This window comes from Coregonus lavaretus, assembly GCF_964263955.1.
Source record: "Coregonus lavaretus genome assembly, chromosome: 28".
NCBI lineage: Eukaryota > Metazoa > Chordata > Actinopteri > Salmoniformes > Salmonidae > Coregonus > Coregonus lavaretus.
This window is the reverse complement of record NC_140015.1, coordinates 20933953-20961598: the sequence shown is the minus strand read 5'-3', so window position 1 is coordinate 20961598 and position 27646 is coordinate 20933953. Positions and strand designations below refer to the sequence as shown.

The 27646-nt window shown below is 44.4% G+C and overlaps 2 protein-coding genes across 2 annotated transcripts; both read left to right on the top strand.

Annotated features, from left to right (window-relative positions):
* Window positions 1-3334: 3334 nt before the first annotated feature.
* Window positions 3335-6849, top strand: mfsd6l (major facilitator superfamily domain containing 6-like). The gene is made up of 2 exons (XM_084144868.1): window positions 3335-3584; window positions 3937-6849. The coding sequence occupies exon 2, from the start codon at window positions 3991-3993 to the stop codon at window positions 5803-5805; it is 1815 nt and encodes a 604-aa protein (XP_084000994.1). The 5' UTR covers window positions 3335-3584; window positions 3937-3990; the 3' UTR covers window positions 5806-6849.
* Window positions 6850-7591: 742 nt separating this feature from the next.
* On the top strand, window positions 7592-22973 carry LOC311103319 (bMERB domain-containing protein 1-like). The gene is made up of 6 exons (XM_084144869.1): window positions 7592-7900; window positions 12812-12935; window positions 18734-18807; window positions 19558-19672; window positions 20279-20349; window positions 20527-22973. Exons 1-6 carry the CDS (start codon window positions 7822-7824, stop codon window positions 20646-20648), a joined length of 585 nt encoding a protein of 194 aa, XP_084000995.1. The 5' UTR covers window positions 7592-7821; the 3' UTR covers window positions 20649-22973.
* The last annotated feature ends 4673 nt before the right edge of the window (window positions 22974-27646 follow it).

The window sequence follows — 27646 nt, the reverse complement described above, 5'->3', positions numbered from 1 at the left end:
CATTAATGTTTCTTATGAAAAGAAGAAGTGATGCAGTCAGTCTCTCTCAACTCTTAGCCAAGAGAGACTGGCATGCATAGTATTTATATCAGCCCTCTGACTACAATGAAGAACAAGACGTGCCGCTCTGTTCTGGGCCAGCTGCAGCTTAACTAGGTCTTTCCTTGCAGCACTCGACCACATGACTGGACAAAAATGAAGATAAGACTAAACTAGAGCCTGCAGAACTTTCTTTTTGGAGTGTGGTGTCAAAAAAGCAGAGCATCTCTTCATTACGGACAGACCTCTCCCCATCTTTACAACCATTGAATCTATATGTTTTGACCATGACAGTTCTTACAATATAAGGTAATGCCAAGTAATTTAGTCTCCTTAACTTGTTCAACAGCCACACCATTCATTACCAGATTCAGCTGAGTTCTAGAAGTTGGGGAATGATTTGTACCAAATACAATGCTCTTAGTTTTAAAGATGTTCAGGACCAGTTTATTACTGGCCACCCATTCCAAAACAGACTGCAACTCTTTGTTAAGGGTTTCAGTGACTTCATTGGCTGTAGTTGCTGATGCATAAATGGTTGAATCATCAGCATACATGGACACACATGCTTTGTTTAATGCCAGTGGCAGGTCATTGGTAAAAATAGAAAAGAGTAGAGGGCATAGAGAGCTGCCCTGCGGTACACCACACTTTACATGTTTGACATTAGAGGAGCTTCCATTAAGGAAAACCCTTTGAGTTCTATTAGATACAGTGCATTCGGAAAGTATTCAGAACCCTTCCCTTTTTCCACATTTTGTTACGTTACAGCCTTATTCTAAAATTGATTAAATAAATAAAAATCCTCATCAATCTACACACAATACCCCATAATGCCAAAGCTAAAACAGGTTTTTCGAAATTTTAGCAAATGTTTACAAATAAAAAACAGAAATAACATATTTACATAATTATTCAGACCCTTTGCTATGAGACTCGAAATTAAGCTTAAGTGCATCCTGTTTCCATTGATTATCCTTGAGATGTTTCTACAACTTGATTGGAGTCCACCTGTGGTAAATTCAATAGATTGGACATGATTTGGAAAAGCACACACCTGTCTATATAAGGTCCCACAGTTGACAGTGCATGTCAGAGCAATAACCAAGCCATGAGATCGAAGGAATTGTCTGCAGTGCTCCGAGACAGGATTGTACCAAGGCACAGATCTGGGGAAGGGTACCAAAAAATGTCTGCAGCATTGAAGGTCCCCAAGAACACTGTGGCCTCCGTCATTCTTAAATGGAAGAAGTTTGGAACCACCAAGACTCTTCCTAGAGCTGGCTGCCCGGCCCAACTGAGCAATCGGGGGAGAAGGGTCTTGGTCAGGGAGGTGACCAAGAACCCGATGGTCACTCTGTCAGAGCTCCAGAGTTCCTCTGTGGAGATGGGAGAACCTTCCAGAAGGACAACCATCTCTGCAGCACTCCACCAATCAGGCCTTTATGGTAGAAGGGCCAGACGGAAGCCACTCCTCAGTAAAAGGCACATGACAGCCCACTTGGAGTTTGCTAAAAGGCACCTAAAGGACTCTCAGACCATAAGAAACAATATTCTCTGGTCTGATGAAACCAAGATTGAACTCTTTGGCCTGAATGCCAAGCGTCACGTCTGGAGAAAACCTGGCACCATCTCTACGGTGAAGCATGGTGGTGGCAGCATCATGCTGTGGGGATGTTTTTCAGCGGCAGGGACTGGGAGACTAGTCAGCCTAGGTTTGCCCACTTTGCCAATGAAGTAATAATTTAAATAATTGGCAACATCAAATGGTTTTGTGCTGAATAAGCCATCTGATTTGATGAAAGATGGAGTTGAATTTGTCTTTCTGTCCATAATTTCATTTAAAGTATTCCAACGTTTTTTTGCATCATTCTTTATATCATTAATCTTGGCTTCATAATACAGTTTCTTCTTTTTTGTTGTTGAGTTTAGTCACATCATTTCTCAATGTGCAGTAAGTCAGACAGTCAGATGTGCAGCCAGACTTATTAGCCACACCTTTTGCCCCATCTCTTTCAACCACACAGTTTTTCAATTCCTCATCAATCCATGGAGCCTTAACAGTTCTAACAGTCAGTTTCTTAACAGGTGGATGTTTATCAATAATTGGAAGAAGCAATTTCATAAAGTGTCTGGATGCTCCTTATTAATCACATCAGACCAACAAATATTTTTAACATCATCCACATAAGAGTCACAGCAAAATATTTTGTATGATCTCTTATCCACTATTTTAGGCCCAGCTTTTGGAACTTTGGCTTTCCTGAATATAGCCACTATATTGTGATCACTGCATCCAATGGGTACGGATACAGCTTTAGAACAACGTTCTACAGTATTAGTAAAATGTGATCAATACATGTGGATGATCTTGTTCTTGTAGTGTTTGTAAACACCCGGGTTGTTTGTTTCTGAATGATGCAACATGCTGCCTAGTAGACAACATGACAGAGCGGCGCAGATTACTGTTCGAGTTGAGAATTGCGCTCCTCGCTCACCGCTTTTGCCCATTCATGTCATGGGCCATAGACCGGTGCACCGTGGTTCAGCTTAATCGATGCCAATGCCTAGTAGTGTGGGTGGGGTTCAACAGGCACAGTAACATTTTTAGAGCTGTCACTCCTGTCTACAAAAGTGCAGCTATATTCTTGAAACACAACTAACTTTTGTAATTTTCTTTAACACAGCATATTGACTGTATAAAGACATGTTCAGCAGTTGTATATTTCCTTGCAAATTCCAGATGGACAGTCCAGTGAATTGTTAATGTTTTGACTGTATTTAATCTGGACTACTTTCTACAGTGCTTGTTTGCAATAAATGTTCTGTTTACACTATGCTATTAAAGGAAGGCACTGTGTTATTAATCACAGAGGAAATTATGGTCCTCAGCTGGTAGAGCACGGCGCTTGTAACGCCAAGGTAGTGGGTTCGATCCCCGGGACCACCCATACACAAAAAATGTATGCACGCATGACTGTAAGTCGCTTTGGATAAAAGCGTCTGCTAAATGGCATATTATTATATTATATTATTATTACTTCTTACATCTTACCCGATTCAAATGTTTAGAATGAAGAACATATTTTTGACTGTGTGACTTTTTTGTATGAATAAACTATGAGTTAATTTAATCATGTAGCACTGGAAAAACTCACCACCTGAGCTGGGTGTTTTTTTCCCCCTGTCTCGTGCAGTTGTCATCCTCACGCCGTGAGGGCGCTGCAGACAAACAGATGGATACGTGCAAGGTGTGTACCACAACTTTTCTTTTTCAATTTACAGAGAGGTGATAACAGGTGCGCTCGTGACAACTATCAATAACGATATAAGAGACGTAAAAAGTCAGAGCCAAAATGACCGAGCACAAAGAATAACCATACGTTAATTAAAGTCTACTCTCAAAAAGGATCAGTTGTGTAAAACAGTTTACTGTAAAAGATGACGTGGACATGGACGGAGTGGACATGCCTAGGTTGAAACAGGTTCATCGACTAGCCTCAAACACGCCAGCTGCGCCGAAAATTGGATTAATCGTTTTGACGGTAAGTCATTGTAGCCTACTGATGTTAGTGGTTGATGTTTTTGGCTCTATTGAATTAGGTTACAGTTTTTTATTGAAGGTTTGATTAGGTGCATATATGGCCGATGATATCTTTATTTTCAGTGATTTCAGTCATTCTTATAATATAGGCATTCGTTAAAGTTAAATAAAAACAAATATGATCACATCCTCAATGTTAAATATGATTGCTATGTATCTATACTTGATTTTAAGATATATTGCATTATTTTCCAGGTATTCAAACATTAACCAAATAGTAAATGTACATGTTAGCTACTGTTTGAAATATGTTTATAATTATTTCTCTACATATTATTCGTATGTATTCACAGTGCGTGCTCTGTATGAAGATTCTGTGAGTCAGCGAGTTCACTTGGCTGGCAGCCATGAAGAGGAACAAGCAGATAGACATTAAGGGTGCTCTAGCCCTCGCCAGCACCTTCCACTTCCTGTATTCTTGTGCCAGAGCCTGCATCCTCCCCTTCCTCACCCTGTACCTCAGATACCTTGGCCTCACTCCCTCCATGACGGGCCTTCTCATGAGCACCAAGCATCTCATCTCCCTGGTCTGGAGCCCTCTGTCCAGCTTTCTGTCCAGACACTACAACAAGAGGAGGGCAGTGATTACGGGGTCTCTGGTCTGTTCAGCAGGGGCAGCCCTCGTCCTCCTGCTCATCCCATCCACAGGCGTCGAGACGCTGACCAGTCATTGCAACATCTCTCACCTCAGTGTGAGCCCCACTGAAGAGCTGAGTGACGATGTGCCTGTTTTTGGCAGTGTAATGCCTACCACCCACACTACCATTGTATCCCAGTCAGCAGCACATGAATCTTCACCTACAGATACAACCGGTGACACTGTGTCTTCTCCTGTTTCAATGAGCAAAGCCACAACTTACACACTCCAGCAGCAACGTTCCAACAATGTGACTTCTCAATGGTCACAAGTGAATGTATCTGTGGCCAGCCGCAGTAAAGGAGGGGAGAGCAATGGCTCAGAGTCCCACCACGGTGCCTCCAACACTTCACCCACAGTGAGGAGGAGTAGGAGGTCAGGAGGTCAGGAGAAGCAGCAGCAGAGGGAGAAGGACGAGGCCCACTTCCAGTTCCTGGGCAGCCTCAAAGTTATGGACGTCCAGCACCAGCTCTTCTTCATGCTCCTCATCGTGGTGTCGCTATGGGAGCTGATGGCCGCCCCGCTGGAATGGACCGTGGACGATGGGCTGTATGAGTACTTGGATTTTGTGGATGCCTCTGATCGCTATGGTAGCACAGGGGTGTGGGGGCTGCTTGGGGCAGCGTGTGGGGTGGGTGGTGCAGGACTGCTGGTGAGCCACCTGGACTGCCTCATTGGCTCACACACACCCAGGAGCGCTGTCCACTTCTACTCCTATGCAGCTCTGACAACCCTGGCCGTGCCTGTGGTAGCCTTCCTGCCCCTCTACCTCAACAAGAAGCGTAGTCGCTCCACTGGGCTCTTCAAAGCCTTACAGCTGGTGCGAGGGGACCTCCGGGCCCTGCTGTGTGCTGTCACTGCCTTCCTAATGGGGCTGGCGGGGGCTGCGGTGGATGACTTCCTGCTGTGGCAGATGCAGGACCATGGGAGCAGCGAGCTGCACATGGGCATCTCTTTAGCCTTAGCGGTGCTCTCCCGGGCCGCCTTCCCTCTGCTGAGTGGCCAAGTGTCAAAGCTCCTGAGCCCAGGCAGGGTGCTGTTGGTGGGGACGGCCTGCCTGGCCCTGCAGTGCCTCTACTACTCCTTCCTGTGGGGCCCCTGGGCTGCACTACCTGCCCAGGTGCTGAGCTGCTTCAGCAGTGGCGCCCTCTGGTGGGCAGTGCAGATGCAGTGCGAGGACGTGGCCACGCCGGGCATGGAGAGGAGCTTGAGGAGGGTCTACCAGGCCCTCTCTCTGGACCTGGGGGCAGGGCTGGGCAGCTTGGCCGGGGGGTTTGTTGTCCACAGGTTTGGGGTATCTGTGCTATTCAGAGGGGTGGTGGTGATTCTGCTCCTGTGGTGCCTGTTTCTGCCACTGCTCCAGTGGAAAGCCCCACGCCAACGCAGGATCAACTACTCCCGCCTCCTCGCTGCTGACACCAGTGAAGTGAGCGAATCAGAGTCGGAGCAGGAGAGAGACTGGCTGGAGAAAGCCATGGAGGATGACAAGAGCAATAATAACACGGGCAGAAGGATAACTCATTAGCCCTACAGTACAATATGCAACACAATGGGAGCAGGACACCACCACTTACGGACATGTCACTCTTCATTTAGTCTGTCTTCTTGCTGCTCCACAAACTGCTAAGTGAATCCGTCCTTGGCTGGTTTAATTGAAAACCAAGTGTTGCTTTTTAATTCTCATTACTGCAGCTTTATTCATTTAGTGCTAATGCTCTGGCATTCCCCACCTGCCCAGAAGGCATTTGACATTCTTCAGTTAAACTAAACATATGGACTGCAAGCCTTACTATTGCACTGGAGGTTGATCCACTGTGAATGCAGAGTGATGATAAACTGTCATTTGCATAAGCTATCAAGAAACTCTGGATAGCAAATAACGGAGAATAATTAAGTGTGGGCAGGTGACTGAGTAACTGTGCGAGTGCTTATGAGTGTTAGTACAGTCCACGTTAGGCAGCTTTACTGTCTGTAACATAAGGCCACTTGAGTGCAGGTGTGGTCTTTTTGGGCGAGACAAAACGCTGGACTAACAGACTCATCCTGAATGTGTGGTTTAGCCTGCTCACATATGGCAAAGATACTTACTCTCTTGAGTCCACTGTGAAAATGTTATGTATTGTTCAACGTTCAGCTGTAGGTCTACCACGGGGGGGCCAGTATAAAAAAAAAAATGTATTCACTAACTGTAAGTCGCTCTGGATAAGAGCGTCTGCTAAATTACTAAAATGTAATGTAAATGTGTCTCTTGTGTGGGGGAAGTACGAGGAAGTATTAGAAGCTATCTGTGGTTGGTTGCTGAACCTGTATGTTAGATGGTGTTTGCTAAACCTGTATTTCAAAGGATGTTTGCCAAACTTGCCACAGGTGACATTGCCCATTTTGACCTGACTGTTATTTCAGCATGTCAGCCAGAGACAGTAACATAGATATGCACCTCTCCCTGAAAGCTTTGTTTAATTTATAATGCTTGGAGTGGATACAGCAATACATTACATACAGTGGTTGATATACATGTCCAATGAATAGTAATATATCAATAAAAATATTTGTATTATTGTGCCTTGAAGACATTCTCAAATATTGAAGACTGGCATTACAATACCTTTTGTTTATCTAATGTTTCTAGTATGTTTATTGATACATTGTAAGTCAATGCAGTGGACAGGATATGTCAATACCTCACAACAGGGTAGTGTCAAACATCAGAAAATGTCTTGTAGTGTTTTTAAAGAACACAAGCAGGAAACCCAATGCCTCTTGTGTGAATATCAATACACCTCTTAATGTAACAAAGCAAAGGTCAGTAGTATGTGGCAGTCCTCTTGAATCTTTGTATTTGGCCTGGTCTGTCACGACTCATGACTGTAGAGAACAGTCAGTTGAGTGATAAGGAGCTATCAGCCCGAGCAGGCGCCATAAGTAAAATATTTGTTTTGCAACAGGAACAGTCGGTCCCAGACGGGTGTCCTTCTGTTCACTTCCACCTTATACTGTTGACTTATTCACGCACTATCCTGACCTTGTCAAGTGATTTTTTTTGGGGGGGTGAATTGTCACCTCATGACTGAACTATTTTATCTGTCTGTGTACTGTAGACTTATAGGCTACTGCTCTCTACTGATGACTTTAGTCTGAAGTCCCTGTGTGTACACAGCTGCTGGATCAGCTCCAAAGGGTTAGTGACAGTGACCTGGGCTTGTAGTGCTGCCACCTACTGGCCAGAGGCAGCATCTGCTACCAGCCCAGTCTCTCCAGACCCTCTCTATCCCCTCCCCCCCGCCGGACCTTTGCAAGTCACAAGGTGGCGCTTCACGTTATACTTCAGTCATCCGACTCGAGCTGTGTCCGTGGTGCTGAAATCGCACTGTATTCTGCAAATACATCGCCAGCGTTCAACAGGTATTCTCCACGTGGTGATGGTGTTTCGATATGGCCACATAAATAGGCGGCGCCGTGTAATTCCATTTTCAAGTAGGCTAAGGGTATTTATCTGCTACTGATTTATTATTATCAGCCTGAAGTCGTTCAGACCGAAGAAATGGAAAAGGAGCGAAAATTCTCCAAACAATATGGGTCTTTGGATCGCACCAAATTGGATGGAAAAGCCGATAAGAAGGGTGAGCCTTTGCAAAATGATTAATGATGTACAGTGCGTAGCATGGAAAGTTGTAGATATACGGGCTACCTTTTTATTATCTATTCTACTTGTGTTTTTTTGCATGAGGATAAATTCAGTTTGATAGGACTTGGTGCTGAAATCTTTCCGTTTTAGACTATTTTCTTTACAAAAATCCAATATGTTTTGTGATTTAGAGACTTTTTATGAAGATTATATGATACTCGAACTGAGCTACACCTATACATAGAAATACTTGCAGTAATCCAGATTAGATCAAAGTGTTTCAAAACTTGGGCTATTTGCCTATTATCACCAGAACCTTGACTATGTGAACTAAAGGTTATTCACTGAACCACACTATGGACATGTTAACAATCTTTGTATGTATCTGCATGCCATATATAGAAATTTCAACCAGTGACCAAAATACTGAATTCACAAAGGTCATTTCTAACTTAAAGCCACTGTCAGATGTATCATTGTCATTTTCCTCATGGCTATAAGGCTCAAAATGTTACTCTGGTCCATGTGCTAATCATAAAATGAACAACACTTGACTGGGTTAAGGACACTCATTGGTGACTGGAATGGCGTAGTGATCTGATATTCTTGTGTATTGTCTGTTTTTTCTTCTGTCTGTACTAGTAGAATCATTTCATGAACATGGACCATGGATAATGTTACTGCATTTAGAAGTAATAGCCAGGACAGGGAGACGTGATGAACGATAGATCGATAGATCTTAGAGTGAGACATTTATTTTCTGAAAAGAGAACTTAGTGCAACAAGGCATAAAACAGAGCAAATGTTCCCAGGATCTTTATGTAATCTGGTTGTGCAGTGCAGACAGCAGGGGAGTACACTTTCAAATGACATCTGAAGGCTGGGGGTGGCAAGGCGACCTAAAGAGCGACTTTGCTTGGAATTAGTAGGCAAAAGAGAATGAGGGACAAAATGATGGAAATCGGGGGTGTTTGAGCTGAGGTTGAAGAAGAGGAGTCTTTTATTTTTACTTCCTCATAATGTTTTTGGTATGCAGAGGGGCTCAGTAGAGTGGACTGGTATCCTAAAAGAAGCCCTGAAATGCTGCTGTCCTGACTCATTGTGTTACTCTGTCTGTACATATGCAGTGTGAGGATATCACTCACCTTTGCCTCCAGCAGTGACTCTTCACAGGTGATACAGGAAGACATACATTTACATTTTAGTCATTTAGCAGACGCTCTTATCCAGAGCGACTTACAGTTAGTGAAAACATATTTTATTTTTTTATACTGGCCCCCCGTGGGAATCGAACCCACAACCCTGGCGTTGCAAACACCACGCTCTATCAACTGAGCTACATCCCTGCCGGCCATTCCCTCCCCTACCCTGGACGACGCTGGGCCAATTGTGCGCCGCCCATGAGTCTCACAGTGATGAGTCTCCACAAAGGTGAAAAGGAATGGAGTATAGCCAGCCACACACAGAGCCCTGGTAAAGCTCTGGTCATCCAAAGTGACATTTGGAAATCCAATTGTCAGGAGCAATTTTCACAATAGGGGCAGAAAATTGCCTCCGGAGGAAGGCACATACAGCAGGCAACTCACGATCAAAACACAGACACCAAGCTTGCTCTGAGGATTTTGTCAAATGCGTAATTAGTGAAGACCCATTCAAAAAACTATCAGGAGCTTTTAAGTGGTGAGGAGTCAACCTGGGCGTCTGGAGGTCTGAGAGGTCAGAGGGAGTTGTTGACTCTTCAGGGCAGTTCACTCTGGGAGGTGTTTTGAGTTGTCTCATTAAACTAATGTTGACTAAGAACACAATAGCATTGGATAAGAAAAGCCAATAGACTGAAGAAGGACATCTCAGCCTTTAATCCCCTGCTGAGATCCGAGTCATTTGGCATCATCAAGCTGCCTCAAATTCCACTCACCATCATGTTCAATTTTCTCACTCATCCCCAGCCTTGCTAAGCAAGTCCGTAGAACGTTACACTAAGCAATGAAAGGTTTATTCCAATTATCCAGCCCATCGTCTGTTGTAGGATGGAGCAGTTCTAGACAAAATGAAGAGGAATCTACATGATTATCACTGATTGCAAATCACTAGTCCTAATTTCAAATTGTTTCTTTGTAGTTCCCCAACATACCTTCATGCACCAGTTAAGTGTATATGTTGTTTATGTATGTTTGACAGTTCTTAGCCATTGCAGGTTGAGATGACTATAATGGAGATGATTATATTCAGTGTTTCATATCATCTTGGGAAACTAGGAGCTCATCACGGATAGCAATCACAGCGCTTCACAGACTATGACCAATGAAACAGACCGGCCCCCTCCTGGCACCACTGCTGGAGATGGGCCAAATGAGGAAATGTTAATGAGACTGCACAAGTCTACTTAATTGATGACCTTAACCAGTTCATTATAGATTCTAGAAATGTACTAGCCCGTCGGTGCTCAGCATCTATTTCCTACTTTAATTGTCACTGATTCTCAGTCTTCTGTCTCATTGTCTGAGATTCTTTCTCATTGTTCATGAAACTCAGACATGTATCAATATCCTGATGTCAACTGTTCAGAGAGAGCTGCTGTCATGCCATCCCAGTCTCAGCACCACTGAGTCTCTGTCCAGCCTGGCAGTGTGCCACTCAGAGGCACATTCCCTACATGCTGTCCCACTGGGGGAGGAAACCCAGGAAGCATGCTGCACACATGCCATAATTAAGGCAGGCTGAAGACACACACACTCACCACCACGCACACACACACCCACCACTTATGCTGCTGCCATACTGTTTACTATTGTTATTATTATTTATCCTGATATCAGTCACTTTCTCCTAATCCCTGCCTACATGTACATATCTAACTCAATACTCCAGTATCCCTGTACATTGTACATTAGGTGCTGGCACTGACCCTGTATATAGCTTCCTCTCTTATTTCTTTTTTCTCATGTTTTGTTTTTTATTAGTTATACTATTTTGATATTAAATACTTCACTGTTGGGTAGGGCTTGCAAGTTAAGCATTTCACTGTACTTGGCATGAGACAAATAAACATGAAACTTGAAAAGTTCTGCTCTGGCCTCCCTCTCTCTTCTAAGACATGTTGTGCTGGGATAGGTGGCGCGAGCAGAATAAACAGTCATTTGTTCCCGTTTCCGTGCTGATGCATAGTACTATGCCAATGTAGCAGTAGAATAACTTGCTAATACACTACATGACCAAAGGTATGTGGACACCTGCTCGTCGAATATCTCATTCCAAAATCATGGGCATTAATATGGAGTTGGTCCCCCCTTTGCTGCTATAACAGCCTCTACTCTTCTGGGAAGGCTTTCCACTAGATGTTGGAACATTGCTGCGGGGAATTGCTTCCATTCAGCCACAAGAGCATTAGTGAGGTTGGGCGATTAGGCCTGACTCACAGTCGGCGTTCTAATTCATCCCAAAGGTGTTTGATGGAGTTGAGGTCAGGGCTCTGTGCAGGCCAGTCAAGTTCTTCCACACCGATCTCGACAAACCATATTATTATTTATGTATTTATTTTTGTAATTTTTACCCCCTTTTTCTCCCCAATTTCGTGATTACGATCTTGTCTCATCACTGCAACTCCCCAACGGGCTCGGGAGAGGCGAAGGTCGAGTCATGCGTCCTCCGAAACATGACCCGCCAAACTGCGCTTCTTAACACCCGCCCGCTTAACCCAGAAGCCAGCTGCACCAATGTGTCAGAAGAAACGATCGAGGTCAGCCTGCAGGCACCCGGCCCGCCACATGGAGTCGCTAGAGCACGATGAGCCAAGTAAAGCCCACCCAGCCAAACCCTCCCCTAACCCGGACAACGCTGGGCCAATTGTGCGCCGCCCTATGGGATTCCCGGTCACGGACAGTAATGACACAGCCACAGGGATCGAACCCCAGGCTGTAGTGACGCCGCAACACTGCGATGCAGTGCCTTAGACCGCTCCGCCACTCGGAAAGCCTCGACAAACAATTTCTGTATGGACCTCGCTTTGTGCACGGGGGCATTGTCATGCTGAAAGAGGAAAGGGCCTTCCACAAACTGTTGCCATAAAGTTGGAAGCACAGAATCGTCTAGAATGTCATTGTATGCTGTAGCGTTAATATTTCCCTTCACTGGAACTAAGGGGCCTAGCCCAACCATGAAAAACAGCCCCAGACAATTATTCCTCCTCCACCAAACTTTACAGTTGGCACTATGCTTTGGGGCAGGTAGCGTTCTCCTGGCATCCGCCAAACCCAGATTCGTCCGTCGGATTGCCAGATGGTGAAGCGTGATTCATCACTCCAGAGAACTTGTTTCCACTGCTCCAGAGTCCAATGGCGGTGAGGTTTACACCACTCCAGCCGACGCTTGGCATTGCACATGGTGATCTTAGGCTTGTGTGCGGCTGCTCAGACATGGAAACCCATTTCATGAAGATCCCAACGAACAGTTTTTATTTTTATTAATTTTTTATTTAACCTTTATTTAACTAGGCAAGTCAGTTAAGGACACATTCTTATTTACAATGACGGCCTACACCGGCCAAACAGTTCTTGTGCTGACGTTGCTTCCAGAGGCAGTTTGGAACTCAGTAGTTAGTGCGCAACTGAGAAGAGACAATTTTTACGTGCAACGCGCTTCACAATAACAGCACTTACAATTGACGTGGGCAGCTCTAGCAGGGCAGAAATTTGACAAACTAACTTGTTGGAAAGGTGCCACGTTGAAAATCACTGAGCTCTTCAGTACGGGCCATTCTACTGTCTATGGAGATTGTATGGCTGTGTGCTCGATTTTATACACCTGTCAGCAGTGGGTGTGGCTGAAATAGCCGAATCCATTAATTTGAAGGGGTGTCCACATACTTTTGTATATATAGTGTATCTTTGTTTTCTTGTTTCCCTTCCAGCAGAGGAAGACATTGTGTCAATGGCGGACTCCACCATCACAATAGATGACATCGAAGGGGAGCTTTTCAGAATTGAGCGGATACGTGATGTTCTGGTACGGAGGGAATCAGAACTAAGATACATGTGAGCATTTTTTTAAATAACTATCCAATCACACCAACACTCAGTTTCTGACATCTTTTGGTGATTTATCAGAGCCCTCTAGTATGAGGTAGAAGAACAGGATACACATTTTGGGCCTTTTCAGTCTCACACATACAGTGAGGGAAAAAAGTATTTGATCCCCTGCTGATTTTGTATGTTTGCCCACTGACAAAGACATGATCAGTCTATAATTTTAATGGTAGGTTTATTTGAACAGGGAGAGACAGAATAACAACAACAAAATCCAAAAAAACGCATGTCAAAAATGTTATAAATTTATTTGCATTTTAATGAGGGAAATAAGTATTTGACCCTCCGCAAAACATGATTTAGTACTTGGTGGCAAAACCCTTGTTGGCAATCACAGAGGTCAGACGTTTCTTGTAGTTGACCACCAGGTTTGCACACATCTCAGGAGGGATTTTGTCCCACTCCTCTTTGCAGATCTTCTCCAAGTCATTAAGGTTTCGAGGCTGACGTTTGACAACTCGAACCTTCAGCTCCCTCCACATATTTTCTATGGGATTAAGGTCTGGAGACTGGCTAGGCCACTCCAGGACCTTAATGTGCTTCTTCTTGAGCCACTCCTTTGTTGCCTTGGCCGTGTGTTTTGGGTCATTGTCATGCTGGAATACCCATCCACGACCCATTTTCAATGCCCTGGCTGAGGGAAGGAGGTTCTCACCCAAGATTTGACGGTACATGGCCCCGTCCATCGTCCCTTTGATGCGGTGAAGTTGTCCTTTCCCCTTAGCAGAAAAACACCCCCAAAGCATAATGTTTCCACCTCCATGTTTGACGGTGGGGATGGTGTTCTTGGGGTCATAGGCAGCATTCCTCCTCCTCCAAACACGGCGAGTTGAGTTGATGCCAAAGAGCTCGATTTTGGTCTCATCTGACCACAACACTTTCACCCAGTTCTCCTCTGAATCATTCAGATGTTCATTGGCAAACTTCAGACGGACCTGTATATGTGCTTTCTTGAGCAGGGGGACCTTGCGGGCGCTGCAGGATTTCAGTCCTTCACGGCGTAGTGTGTTACCAATTGTTTTCTTGGTGACTATGGTCCCAGCTGCCTTGAGATCATTGACAAGATCCTCCCGTGTAGTTCTGGGCTGATTCCTCACCGTTCTCATGATCATTGCAACTCCTCGAGGTGAGATCTTGCATGGAGCCCCAGGCCGAGGGAGATTGACAGGTCTTTTGTGTTTCTTCCATTTGCGAATAATCGCACCAACTGTTGTCACCTTCTCACCTGCTTGGCGATGGTCTTGTATCCCATTCCAGCCTTGTGTAGGTCTACAATCTTGTCCCTGACATCCGTGGAGAGCTCTTTGGTCTTGGCCATGGTGAAGAGTTTTGAATCTGATTGATTGATTGCTTCTGTGGACAGGTGTCTTTTATACAGGTAACACGATGAGATTAGGAGCACTCCCTTTAAGAGTGTGCTCCTAATCTCAGCTCGTTACCTGTATAAACGACACCTGGGAGCCAGAAATCTTTCTGATTGAGAGGGGGTCAAATACTTATTTCCCTCAATAAAATGCAAATCAATTTATAACATTTTTGACATGCGTTTTTCTGGGTTTTTTGTTGTTGTTATTCTGTCTCTCACTATTCAAATAAACCTACCATTAAAATTATAGACTGATCATTTCTTTGTCAGTGGGCAAACGTACAAAATCAGCCGGGATCAAATACTTTTTCCCCCTCACTGTAACATCCATGCCTTGGCTCCTTGTGGAATGGGTTGTGGTTGTACTGTAGTAGGTTTTCACAGGGCTCATTAGAGTTCGACAGTGATCCCCTCTGACTTGGTGACGCTCCACATATGACAGCATCTAGCGATGGGAGTGACCAAGTGCATGAAGGCGAATACTGTGTAGAGAGGACAGCAGCACATTGTCTGCTCTCCTATTAGTCGACCAGCTCAGCTCCTACACACTTTTGTCTCGACACTGCACATGGACTTTGTTCTGAAAAGAAACAGTTTTATACTTTTCTCTGTCTGATCCCCTTTGCTGTAATGTTTCTTCTTCATTATTGTGACATGTGTAGGAGAGAGCGGGGAGAGACTCCGAGAGAAAGGATAATGATGCTGGGTATGGGGAGGTCCAGTTGCTGGGGAGGCTATATTCTCACTGTTCCTCCTCCAGACCTCACCTTTCTGGGTTGGAGCTTACATATAAGCAACCCTTTAAACAAAGTAAATGGGATTTCTATGGGATTTCTGTGAGATTAAGTATGATTACTGAACACTAACCCTACACACTAACAGTAATCACTATTGGCCTGGTAAACAGCCGTACTTCCGCTCACCGTTAAGTAGATGAGCACAGCGGCACAGAGAGAGCTTTTCTCACTTCTTACTGTATCTGTGATTCCTCCTTTTTCATCATTTGGGACAGGAGCATATTGACACCAGTCGCTGCAGAGCTCAAGGTCTTTTCAAGGCTGACCACAGCTCTAACAGAGAGAAACTGAACAGTGATAGCATAATAACAAGCAATGTACCTTTGTTTTCATGTGGAAAAGTAATTACTGTTAGGTTTCTGATGTGGAAAGTAGCTTGTTTTCTTATCTACTTAGGTGGAAGTGAAATTAAAAACTAATAACATGACATGGTTTGCTTATGGAATTAAATAAGAACTCTCATTTGCATGCAGTGCATTAGGTGTATGCAGTTCAGTGTGTATTCTTTTTTAATGCTGTAGGCACCGCAAGGTGGTTTATTGTGAAAGGCAGATTTATTGTAATGTCGGGATGCAGCTTCAGACACAATGACAGGGCAATACAAAGGGAATCCATATTAAAGCACATACACAATTTCCATGCAAATAAACTGTGATGCAGCTACTGCATTGGTCACTCCTATGAAGTGGCTTGAAAATAATAACACATTTCCTGTGCTTAAAGGCCTGGGGGCATGTTTATCTAGGAGGTCATTTTCCTCTTATCGTCCGATGGAAAAGCCCAGTTATCCAGAGCCTCATTAGAATTCCAGTGGGAATAGCCACATCTGTAAGAGTGTCTGACCAGTATTGTTTACTTAAACCTCCCTACCTGAGTCAATCAGTGAAATGAGATATGATGCAGCTGCAGCTCAGAGAGATGGGGAGTGACTCATTCTCAGAGGCCCTGTGGCATCAGTTGTTTCAGCTAATAAACCCTCAGCCAACAATCATTTCAGTCCTCCTGAGAAGAGGAGAAAGCTAATTTCATTCGCCATTTGCACTGAAGTGGTTTCTGTCTGTAGGATAGGATAATATGGTTATTGTTATTATGTCTATGTTTACCAAGCTGAAATGGAAATCGCTTCAATTCTATAGCATTACATTTTACTATGTATTTGGCCATTTAAATGTACTGTGTTCGAATCGTTGAGAAGTCACTTTTTATTTAATTTTATAGAAGCCATTACAGTGGGGAGAACAAGTATTTGATACACTGACGATTTTGCAGGTTTTCCTACTTACAAAGCATGTAGAGGTCTGTAATTTTTATCATAGGTACACTTCAACTGTGAGAGACAGAATCTAAAACAAAAATCCAGAAAATCCCATTGTATGATTTTTAAGTAATTAATTTGCATTTTATTGCATGACATAAGTATTTGATACATCAGAAAAGCAGAACTTAATATTTGGTACAGAAACCTTTGTTTGCAATTACAGAGATCATACGTTTCCTGTAGGTCTTGACCAGGTTTGCACACACTGCAGCAGGGATTTTGTCCCACTCCTCCATACAGACCTTCTCCAGATCCTTCAGGTTTCGGGGCTGTCGCTGGGCAATACGGACTTTCAGCTCCCTCCAAAGATTTTCTATTGGGTTCAGGTTTGGAGACTGGCTAGGCCACTCCAGGACCTTGAGATGCTTCTTACGGAGCCACTCCTTAGTTGCCCTGGCTGTGTGTTTCGTGTCGTTGTCATGCTGGAAGACCCAACCACGACCCATCTTCAATGCTCTTACTGAGGGAAGGAGGTTGTTGGCCAAGATCTCGCGATACATGGCCCCATCCATCCTCCCCTCAAAACGGTGCAGTCGTCCTGTCCCCTTTGCAGAAAAGCATCCCCAAAGAATGATGTTTCCACCTCCATGCTTGACGGTTGGGATGGTGTTCTTGGGGTTGTACTCATCCTTCTTCTTCCTACAAACACGGCGAGTGGAGTTTAGACCAAAAAGCTCTATTTTTGTCTCAACAGACCACATGACCTTCTCCCATTCCTCCTCTGGATCATCCAGATGGTCATTGGCAAACTTCAGACGGGCCTGGACATGCGCTGGCTTGAGCAGGGGGACCTTGCGTGCGCTGCAGGATTTTAATCCATGACGGCGTAGTGTGTTACTAATGGTTTTCTTTGAGACTGTGGTCCCAGCTCTCTTCAGGTCATTTACCAGGTCCTGCCATGTAGTTCTGGGCTGATCCCTCACCTTCCTCATGATCATTGATGCCCCACGAGGTGAGATCTTGCATGGAGCCCCAGACCGAGGGTGATTGACCGTCATCTTGAACTTCTTCAATTTTCTAATAATTGCGCCAACAGTTGTTGCCTTCTCACCAAGCTGCTTGCCTATTGTCCTGTAGCCCATCCCAGCCTTGTGCAGGTCTACAATTTTATCCCTGATGTCCTTACACAGCTCTCTGGTCTTGGCCATTGTGGAGAGGTTGGAGTCTGTTTGATTGAGTGTGTGGACAGGTGTCTTTTATACAGGTAACAAGTTCAAACAGGTGCAGTTAATACAGGTAATGAGTGGAGAACAGGAGGGCTTCTTAAAGAAAAACGAACAGGTCTGTGAGAGCTGGAATTCTTACTGGTTGGTAGGTGATCAAATACTTATTTCATGCAATAAAATGCAAATGAATTACTTAAAAATCATACGATGTGATTTTCTGGATTTTTGTTTTAGATTCCATCTCTCACAGTTGAAGTGTAGCTATTATAAAAAATGACAGACCTCTACATGCATTGTAAGTAGGAAAACCTGCAAAATTGGCAGTGTATCAAATACTTGTTCTCCCCACTGTATCTCTACACTCATCTAGAGTATATCTCCCTGTCTCCTAGCTCTGCCTGCCTGTCAGACAGTTTTTTCACTCAGCAGCAATCTTTTGAAAATTGCTATAATTCGCTGTTGTTATATTGACCACTGTTGTAATAGAGGAGTTATTGCAGAAGCTGAGGGCTTGATGGGACGTTTTGCCTCAGGTTTTGCCTCAGGGACAACTGCAGTGGTTGTCTGACACATTGTGGTCCCAAGGGAAGGGTGATCACATCAGAAGGTCCTCTATGTCACAATCCTTATTACTGTCCAGCAGCACCTTTTTTCTAAGAGTGACTCTCTCTGTGTGAGGTGAGGTGTTCAATTCACATAGTAGTGACTGTCTGTGTTCTTCAGTGTTAACCCTAATGTGGGGCTATACATGCAAGCCACAGTGCCTTCAGAGAGACCACTCAACACTGGAGCCAGCATGATTGTATCTTTAAGACTACAATCTCTCCATCCTCTGTATTGAAGCATTTTGTATGGGTTTCAATTGTTCTGTCAATAAGAGAAATTAGGATTGATTCCTGACTGTCAGACTAAGTGTGGTACAGGGAGAAGAACAGCCATTGTACTGACAGTCGATACGTGACAGGATCCGATTCTCACCTTGTCCTGGGTTCTCTTCCCCTGGCTCATACTAAACAGCTGTGAATATATATTTCCTTTGAAGTATATCAATGTGGTTTATGATTGAGAATGAAATGGATTCCTCAATTTTTTCCCCTCAGGATGGACGACATTCAGCTTTGCAAGGAAATCACACGGCTGAAAAAAGAACTTCAGAAGCTGGTGTCTGTTTCAAGTAGGCTACCATACACTCTTAGAAAAAAGGGTTCCAAAAGGGTTCTTCGGCTGTCCCCATAGGAGAACCCTTTTTGGTTCAAGGTAGAACCCTTTTTTGTTCCAGGTAGAACCGTTTTGGGTTCCATGTAGAACCCTCTGTGGAAAGGGTTTTACATGGAACCCAAAAGGGTTCTATCTGAACCAAAAAGGGTTATTCAAAGGGTTCTCCTATGGGGACAGCCGAAGAACCCTTTTCGTTTCTAGATAGCACCTTTTTTCTAAGAGTGACTCTCTCTGTGTGAGGTGAGGTGTTCAATTCACATTATAGAGCGCACACACACTCACTGTGGCAGAAAATGAGGGAATATCTCCATTAAAAGGGCTCATAGTCCAGGTAGTGCTCTAGGAAAACCAATAATAAAACATTTGCAGTACAGAAAAGCAGAAGATTTGGAGCACAACATCCTCATTATCTCAGCTTATCATTTCAATGTTTCAACTCCAGCCTCTTTCTGTATTATCTCACATTTTGTAGGTTAGATCCAGTGGTAATGCTATCCACGCCCCTTTCTCAGTATTGTAACAGCAACACCATGCACAGTCATCTGGTGGTTACAGATCCATCAGCCTAAGCTTAATTTGCCTGGTGCTTAATCTTGAACTGGAGCTGTGTGAATGCTTAATGATTCCTAGCATCTATGGTTACTATATGAACCGTTTATGACTGCTGTATGACCACTCCATGACTATACTCTCTGTATGACTCTAGACACAGACAAATCCAACGAGGACCGGCAGAGGGAGGAGGAGCTGCTGCAGCAGATCCACAAGCTGGTGGAGACCAGGGACTTCCTGGTGGATGATGTGGAGTTTGAGAGGCTCAGGTGAGGGCTGCCATGATCTTAAAGTCAAGGAAGTGTGGGCCATCATGTTCTTAAAGGCAAGGGATACTATAACTAAACATGTTGCCGAAGTAGCATCTAGTGACCATTAATATTGGTGACTCAGTTGTCACCTCTGAGTCATACTGTATCGGAACCTGTTTGTGACCATTCCTCCATGTTGCTGTGCAAGCCCCTTGCATTTGTTTAGAGCGCTAAATTAGCTGTCTTGCATGTTAGGCAGCCCTGCTTCTCTGACTACAAGTCTGAGTGACACTTTTGACAGATCTCAGAAAGGTGGGTGATACGTGGGAAGCAGATACTTAATAATTTACAGTAAAGTGATGTTGACAGTAGAAAACCATAAAGAGAAAATGATTTATTGTTCAAGTGAATTCACACCATCCACACATATGAACAAATGTTGGAAGTGTTCATGTGAGCCTCTTTGTCTCTATCCAGTTGTTTGGTTGGTTATTTGTTAATTTTGTGTGTGTGCGTGCATTCTTGTGTATGACTGTGTTTTATGTCAACAGTGGCTGTGAAATATATAGTGGAAGATTTTCCCTGTTGTTAACTGTGCATACACCACTCAATCTCCTTCAACAGGGAGAGAGAGGAGGACAAAGAAATGGCTGATTTCTTACAGTCTAAATTTCCCAAGACCTCGAAGAAAAAAAGTATGTGCAAATGTGTTACCATAGTGCTGTGTAGTCAAGGCTCAAATATGAAGCTTCCTTTTGTGCAATTAGTCCAAGTCACATTGATTGAACCAAGTTAAAATATGATAACAACATTAACCATGCTGATGGTGCTGATGACAATGATGATGATAATGATGTCTCTTTTTTTCCCAGATGTCACAGAGGACCGAAGGATGACCTCCAAAGCCCAGCAGACTTTGTCCACTCCCTTCGTCACCAAAACCGGCCTCACCCTTCTGAAGGAGTGCTGCGGCTTCACATGCTCTGTCATGTAGACTCCCTGCCCTGTGGAGAGACAGAGACACTTTGTTGGTGTCTGGATGGGGTTATTTGTGTCGAGCGGGCAGACGGAGCTCTCATACTTAGACTATAACCATAAACATATGTACAGTGACAGGTAGGGTTAGGACTGTGTTCCATCAATTAATCTTTTGCTGGATTGTTGCACCAATTCAGTGCATTTTGAGAAGTGTAGATTTCAACTCATTTTTAAATTCTGTCATAAAGAACACATGTTCAACTTAATAAAAAAACAAGTTTTCCCATCTCAAGAGGTTAAATACAAAAATTACTATAGTAAGTGCCTATCAAGTTCCAAATAAAGTAACAGGGTTGACCGCAACAGGGTTGACGATTTAATCTTAAATCACCCACAAATCCGCTTGTCACAGGGAATAGAAGTTTGTTGTGTGCAACAGGGAGTGGCAATTTAATTCAAGCTTCACAATAAAAATATATATATTCAACAATATCTAGCCTGTCTATCTATGGGTAACAAGGTTAACCTGTTATGCTTGACCTGCTCAGTTTCCCACCACAGAACACCAGGAAATTGCCAAAAAGAGTAGAACCAGCTCACCTACTTTTACACTATGATTTGAATATGAATTGAATGTTTCTTTTGAAAAAAAAAATATTTAAAAAGGAATAGTTTCACCATATTAAAACCAGAGTTCAGTTCACGTAACAGGGTTGACCTTAAAATGAGGGACAGATGTAAATTATTCACTAATCACATGAAATAAATAATAATCTTCAGAAATGACTTTGTCAAAGCAACAAAATAACTAGGGCTTTACAATGATGGTGAAATGTAAGGGTTGAAAATCTTCCTAGAAGTCACAGAGGGTGCAGGTAGGGACATGTCAAAATGCAGATTTTTTGCACTTTAGTAAGTCTTTATTTAAGAAATCTTCATTTTTGAATTCTCCATCTGGTCTATATCAAATGGCACTTAATTTAATATAACAGGCTGATAATTTCCTGATAAAGTATATAGCCTACTTGACTCAGCCCAGTCCATACATCAACACATATCTTCCTCTTCACAATGGTCAAAATAAGTATTCTGGTCTGTAACCATGTTTCAAGTAACGAACAGTGGTACTATCCTTTGGACAGAGTGAAAATTACAACAGAACGTTTCCAGTCTGATACATTATTTTTATCTCTAGCAAATGTGGGTCAGGTCCTGGAAATGACTATCTGGCAACCCTTAGATGGTTGGTGTATATTTGCGGATGTACAGATAATCTATGGAAAACTGTCTGTAAAACTTGTATTGTGATTTGACACGGTGAGTGACTACGTTTAAAAGCTCTGCAGCAGGAGAGTCGTTGAGCACCAGGTTAATGGCAATTATCTTATTCAAATGGTCTCTGTCCAATTAAAGTAATTAGACAGTATTATGTGTTGCTATGACTGTGCAATTATCCCTCTCCAATGCATTAGAGCTTGACACTTCATTTCCCTGGGCATTGTAGACTGCTATGACTAGCAAACTTCACTCTTTTGGTGACATTTTACATGGTCACGGCTAACAATGACACTGCTTAACCTTGTTAAAGGCCACTGCTTGCTTGGCTTCCATGCCAGGTGAAAAAAGGAGCTAAAAAAGATCCCCCTCTCTCAGTCATTTGGCCCCTTGGTATCTCCCCTCTGGACTAGCTGCTTTACTGTGGTAGCGACCCTGTCAGTAGCTGTGCCTGATTGCTGGAATGCCTTCTTCTTTCAAAATGGTAACCTTGTTTCCATTTCAGTTTAAAATGCCATGTTTTGCTTTTTTTGTTTCCCCTTACTTTCTATTATGCTGATTGGTCCGAAGGGAATTGCTGTTGTTGCTAATTTGCGATACTTGTCATTTTTTGTGACAGTAGAGGTAAATGTGTGATAGTGAAAACCATGTACTGTGAATGTGGCAATGACAAATATCTCAGAGTATCAAGGACAACTTTCCAAGCATAATGGAGATCAGAATTTCTCCCCTTTTGAATTAGATAATATGTCTTGAAATCAACTGTCTGCTGATGATTCTATTACATAACACTCTATAACCTGACATCTATCAATGAGCACAGTCTGCTCAATGTAACAGCTCATTCACAATGCTCTGTATATTTATGTTGAATTCTCTACAATGGTTTAAGCCAAGCTGTCTCGTAGTAGCACATTATCTGGGTGGAAAACTGAAAATGTATTTTCACATTTATGATCCTAATGGCTATGGGAGTTGTTTGTGATTAGCCTAATTGTTATAATTTTTTGTGGCTTAGAATGTCAGAACTTCTGGTTGTAAATATTGTACTGGTTTAGAGTGCTTGTATAATTAAAGAGTTGTAATGTAGGTTTATTGTCCATGATTTATCCATTATTATTAAATCATTGTTTAAATCTGTACTGTATTACCATCAAGCCAGGTAAAAGCTCTTGCAAGGATATTGTAAGCTGGTTATAAGGAGCTAAATTGATTTATTTCAAGATCACGTACATCTTTACCTTAATTGAATCTCATACTTTCTTTACTCTCATCTCTGTGAATCACTATACTAACAAATGCTTTGTGTTATCAAGGGAGTGTGACAATTAGGTTGTTTTTTTCCTTCTCTTCCGCGCTCACATCTCAGAGACATGGGTGGGCGTTGAGAGTATTGGAAACAAAGCCACAGGAGCCAGTGGAGGCTGCTGAGGGGAGAACGGCTCAATAATGGCTGGAACGGAGCAAATGGAATGGCATCAAACACTTGGAAACCATGTGTTTAATGTATTTGATACTATTCCACTGATTCCTCTCCAGTCATTTCCACAAGCCCGTGACAGGAGCGTTATTAAACTGTCACCACAATGCAAATGTAATGCGTGGGGTTTGGGCTTTAACATCTGACCTATTACAAAGAGCATTCTGCCACATGCGTGTGTAACTGTCATGACAACGGCCCATGATGGGAGCGATGGTGTTGCTCTACAATAGTGAGAACCAGCTGTTTGTATTTTTGCCCCAGAGCACGTTCCTCCTCACCTCAGCCCCCCCCGCACTGCGCACACAGATGACTCATCCAAGGGACTCAAGGGGAGAAGGATTGTGATCCACTGTGGCTTTTTCTTTCCCTGAAATCCTTCACTCTATAGCAAGTCCACCACTGGGGGACCATCTGCAAAGGAAAGCTGATCCTAACAAATAATAATACACACTGCTTCAGAATAGAAAACTGTCAATTGACAATACAGTAGCCTATACCCTGTTCAAGATAGAACAAGATTGGTTTGGTTTACTGGACCTAATGATATGGGTGTTTTAGATGTAATTGTTGTTTTGCAAGATGTTGTCTATTGAAGATACTTGAAGACTCAATCATTTCTGTGGCATTTACCTGACAGCTGAGAGAGAGGCACAGCCGGTTGCAAATTACCAGACTCTGCGTCAGTGAAGACACCTCACTGCATTTCATTTGCAGGCCAAAAAAACATATAATCAAGCAGCTGCACAGAGAGAATTCAGACACATTACTTCCAACCCACCCTAATTGGAAGCTGCTGATTCTCAGCAAGCTCGTTCTCATATGCGGCGTGGGCCGAGACATTAAACAATCCCTGCACAGAAGATAACACGGCTCACCAATTAGGGACCATTTCTGGCAAACACATTTGTATCTTTCTTCTTTCTTCCTCCTGCGCTCCTCTCCTGCCCTCCTCTCCTGCCCTTCTCTCCTGCCCTGCTCCTGCCCTTCTCTCCTGCCCTCCTCTCCTGCCCTCCTCTCCAGCCCTCCTGCCCTCCTCTCCTGCCCTCCTCTCGAGCCCTCCTGCCCTCCTCTCCTGCCCTTCTCTCCTGCCCTGCCCTCCTCTCCTGCCTTCCTCTCCTGCCCTCCTCTCCAGCCCTCCTCTCCAGCCCTCCTCTCCTGCCCTCCTCCCCTGCCCTTCTCTCCAGCCCTCCTGCCCTCCTCTCCTGCCCTCCTCTCCTGCCCTTCTCTCCTGCCCTTCTCTCCTGCCCTCCTCTCCTGCCCTCCTCTCCTGCCCTTCTCTCCTGCCCTCCTCTCCTGCCCTTCTCTCCTGCCCTCCTCTCCTGCCCTCCTCTCCATCCCTCCTGCCCTCCTCTCCTGCCCTCCTCTCCTGCCCTTCTCTCCTGCCCTCCTCTCCTGCCTTCCTCTCCTGCCCTCCTCTCCAGCCCTCCTGCCCTCCTCTCCTGCCCTCCTCCCCTGCCCTTCTCTCCTGCCTTCCTCTCCTGCCCTCCTCTCCTGCCCTTCTCTCCTGCCTTCTTCTCCTTCCCTCCTCTCCAGCCCTCCAGCCCTCATGCCCTCCTCTCCTGCCCTCCTCTCCTGCCTTTCTCTCCTGCCCTCCTCTCATGCCCTCCTCTCCTGGCTTTCTCGCCTGCTCTCCTCTCCTTCCCTTCTCTCCCGCCCTCCTCTCCTGCCCTCCTCTCCTGCCTTTATCTCCTGCCCTCCTCTCCTGCCCTTCTCTCCTGCCCTTCTCTCCTGCTCTTCTCTCCTGCCCTCCTCTCCTGCCCTCCTCTCATGCCCTCCTCTCCTTCCCTTCCTCTCCAGCCCTCCTGCTCTCCTCTCCTGCCCTCCTCTCCTGCCCTCCTCTCCACCCCTCCTGTCCTCCTCTCCTCTCCTGCCCTCCTCTCCTGCCCTTCTCTCCAGCCCTCCTATCCTTCCCTTCTCTCCAGCCCTCCTGCCCTCCTCTCCTGCCCTTCTCTCCAGCCCTCCTGCCCTCCTCTCCTGCCCTTCTCTCCTCCCCTCCTCTCCTGCCCTCCTCTCCTGCCTTTCTCTCCTGCCCTCCTCTCCTGCCCTCCTCTCCTGCCCTTCTCTCCTGCCCTCCTCTCCTGCCCTCCTCTCCAGCCCTCCAGCCCTCCTGCCCTCCTCTCTTGCCCTTCTCTCCTGCCCTCCTCTCCTGCCCTTCTTTCCTGCCCTCCTCTCCTGCTCTTCTCTCCTGTCCTCCTCTCCTGACCTCCTCTCCTGCCCTCCTCTCCTCTCCTGCCCTCCTCTCCTGCCCTTCTCTCCAGCCCTCCTGCCCTCCTCTCCTTCCCTTCTCTCCTGCCCTCCTCTCCTGCCCTCCTCTCCTGCCCTTCTCTCCTGCCCTCCTCTCCTGCCCTTCTTTCCTGCCCTCCTCTCCTGCTCTTCTCTCCTGTCCTCCTCTCCTGACCTCCTCTCCTGCCCTCCTCTCCTCTCCTGCCCTCCTCTCCTGCCCTTCTCTCCAGCCCTCCTGCCCTCCTATCCTTCCCTTCTCTCCTGCCCTCCTCTCCTGCCCTCCTCTCCTGCCCTTCTCTCCTGCCCTCCTCTCCCCAGCTGAAGTTCCCCTCTTGTTGTGAGTTGTTATGATCGATAAGCTCAAAGCAGCGCCAGACAAATCAATTCCTTGTAAATACAACCCCATGGTCAGGGCTGTATGCTCCCCTGCTGTATGTATTTTGTTCCCTGGACAAATTATTTTGACATTTACACCAGTGAAACTAAATAAGAGATCTCATTGGTCATGTCAGATATGGAGAGAGGTGGCACATTGGGAGGGATCAGGAGGCTGCCCACTGGTAGCTGTTGGTGGAGTGGAGGGCCAGAAGAATAACCCAGCATGCCTTAATAACCTGTTTGCAGCTCCAACTGGATGCAGTCACTCTTCAACAGTTTTGTTCCCTAGCAACATGTCACCTTGACTTTCAATGTAATGTTGTTGTTATTGATAAATGTAGATATAAAGGCTGTGAGATTATTATTTTTATAATTGAAAGCATGGTGTTAGAGATAGCATGCTGAGGTGAGGTGGTTTCAGTTAACAATAGAGGTGTTAGAATCTAAGTCAACATCATATCAAATTCATATGCTTTATAACGTTAATGCATTAATAACTTAAGCACTGTGCGCTTAGTGACATTAAATAAACTAAGTATACAGTATGTTCATAATGGCATCTCAATTATATACAGTATAAAGGGCATTTGAATCATGTGGTTTCGCTAATTTGCCTGTCTTTCTACTGTATCTCCACTGACCTGTGCCCTGTGACTGTGACTGGTCTAATTGAATTCATTAGTGAAGGATTAGAAAACTGTTGAAGTGTGACAATGAGAGATTGAATGGTTGTTAGAGCTGTAAAAGAAAAACACTTCTGTGGAATTGTATTATCTGACTCAGGGTTGAGGAAGAGTTGATGAGAGTTGAGACCCTTTCCTCCATCATATTCTATGCATTTCTGCAACCTTTTCTTGATCGACTGGAACAGTATTTACATTTATAACAAAATGTATTCAGAAAAGAATCTCACATCTGGATGATCTAGTGTACAACAACTAAATAATGATCTTCAATGCATCAAGTTCCTGTCGATTATGTCTCAGTTCTCAGTTCAATATGGGATGTGCAAGATATTGTAAACCATTGGCTCAATAACCGGAGATAGGAGAAATGACATTGGCCAGACATTGACTTGCTTCCAAATTGCATGGAATCTGTTTATATTTTCTATTCATCTTTATCACATTGACAGTGATGATGCGACATAATATATGTGACATTTCGGCCTATTGCTCAGAGCTAGGCTCAGTATTGGCTGACCACTGGCATTTTGCAGTCCCCATATTGAACCCTTTGCCAGCAACTGTCTTTCAGCTGTGGATTGGACAGGTCCGTGTAGGCTGGCTATTGGTTCACTGCAGAGGTCACCAAGACTTTGCATTGGAACACACTGGTACCCTTCCTTACAAGAAATACCATTTCTCACACCCATTGTTCGAGATAAGATAACATGGGCCACCATGATTCAAGGGCTTATCACTCCCTAAACATTTTTATACAGTGGGGAAAAAAAGTATTTAGTCAGCCACCAATTGTGCAAGTTCTCCCACTTAAAAAGATGAGAGAGGCCTGTAATTTTCATCATAGGTACACATCAACTATGACAGACAAATTGAGCATTTTTTTTCTCCAGAAAATCACATTGTAGGATTTTTTATGAATTTATTTGCAAATTATGGTGGAAAATAAGTATTTGGTCACCTACAAACAAG

Bases quoted from the DNA above. Each gene is read 5' to 3' on its own strand.
- mfsd6l (XM_084144868.1), top strand. From the start codon at position 3,991: ATGAAGAGGAACAAGCAGATAGACATTAAGGGTGCTCTAGCCCTCGCC.
- LOC311103319 (XM_084144869.1), top strand. From the start codon at position 7,822: ATGGAAAAGGAGCGAAAATTCTCCAAACAATATGGGTCTTTGGATCGC. The intron at 19,673-20,278 runs GTGAGGGCTGCC...CTCCTTCAACAG, and splicing joins GTGGAGTTTGAGAGGCTCAG to GGAGAGAGAGGAGGACAAAG. The intron at 20,350-20,526 runs GTATGTGCAAAT...TTTTTTTCCCAG, and splicing joins CAAGACCTCGAAGAAAAAAA to ATGTCACAGAGGACCGAAGG.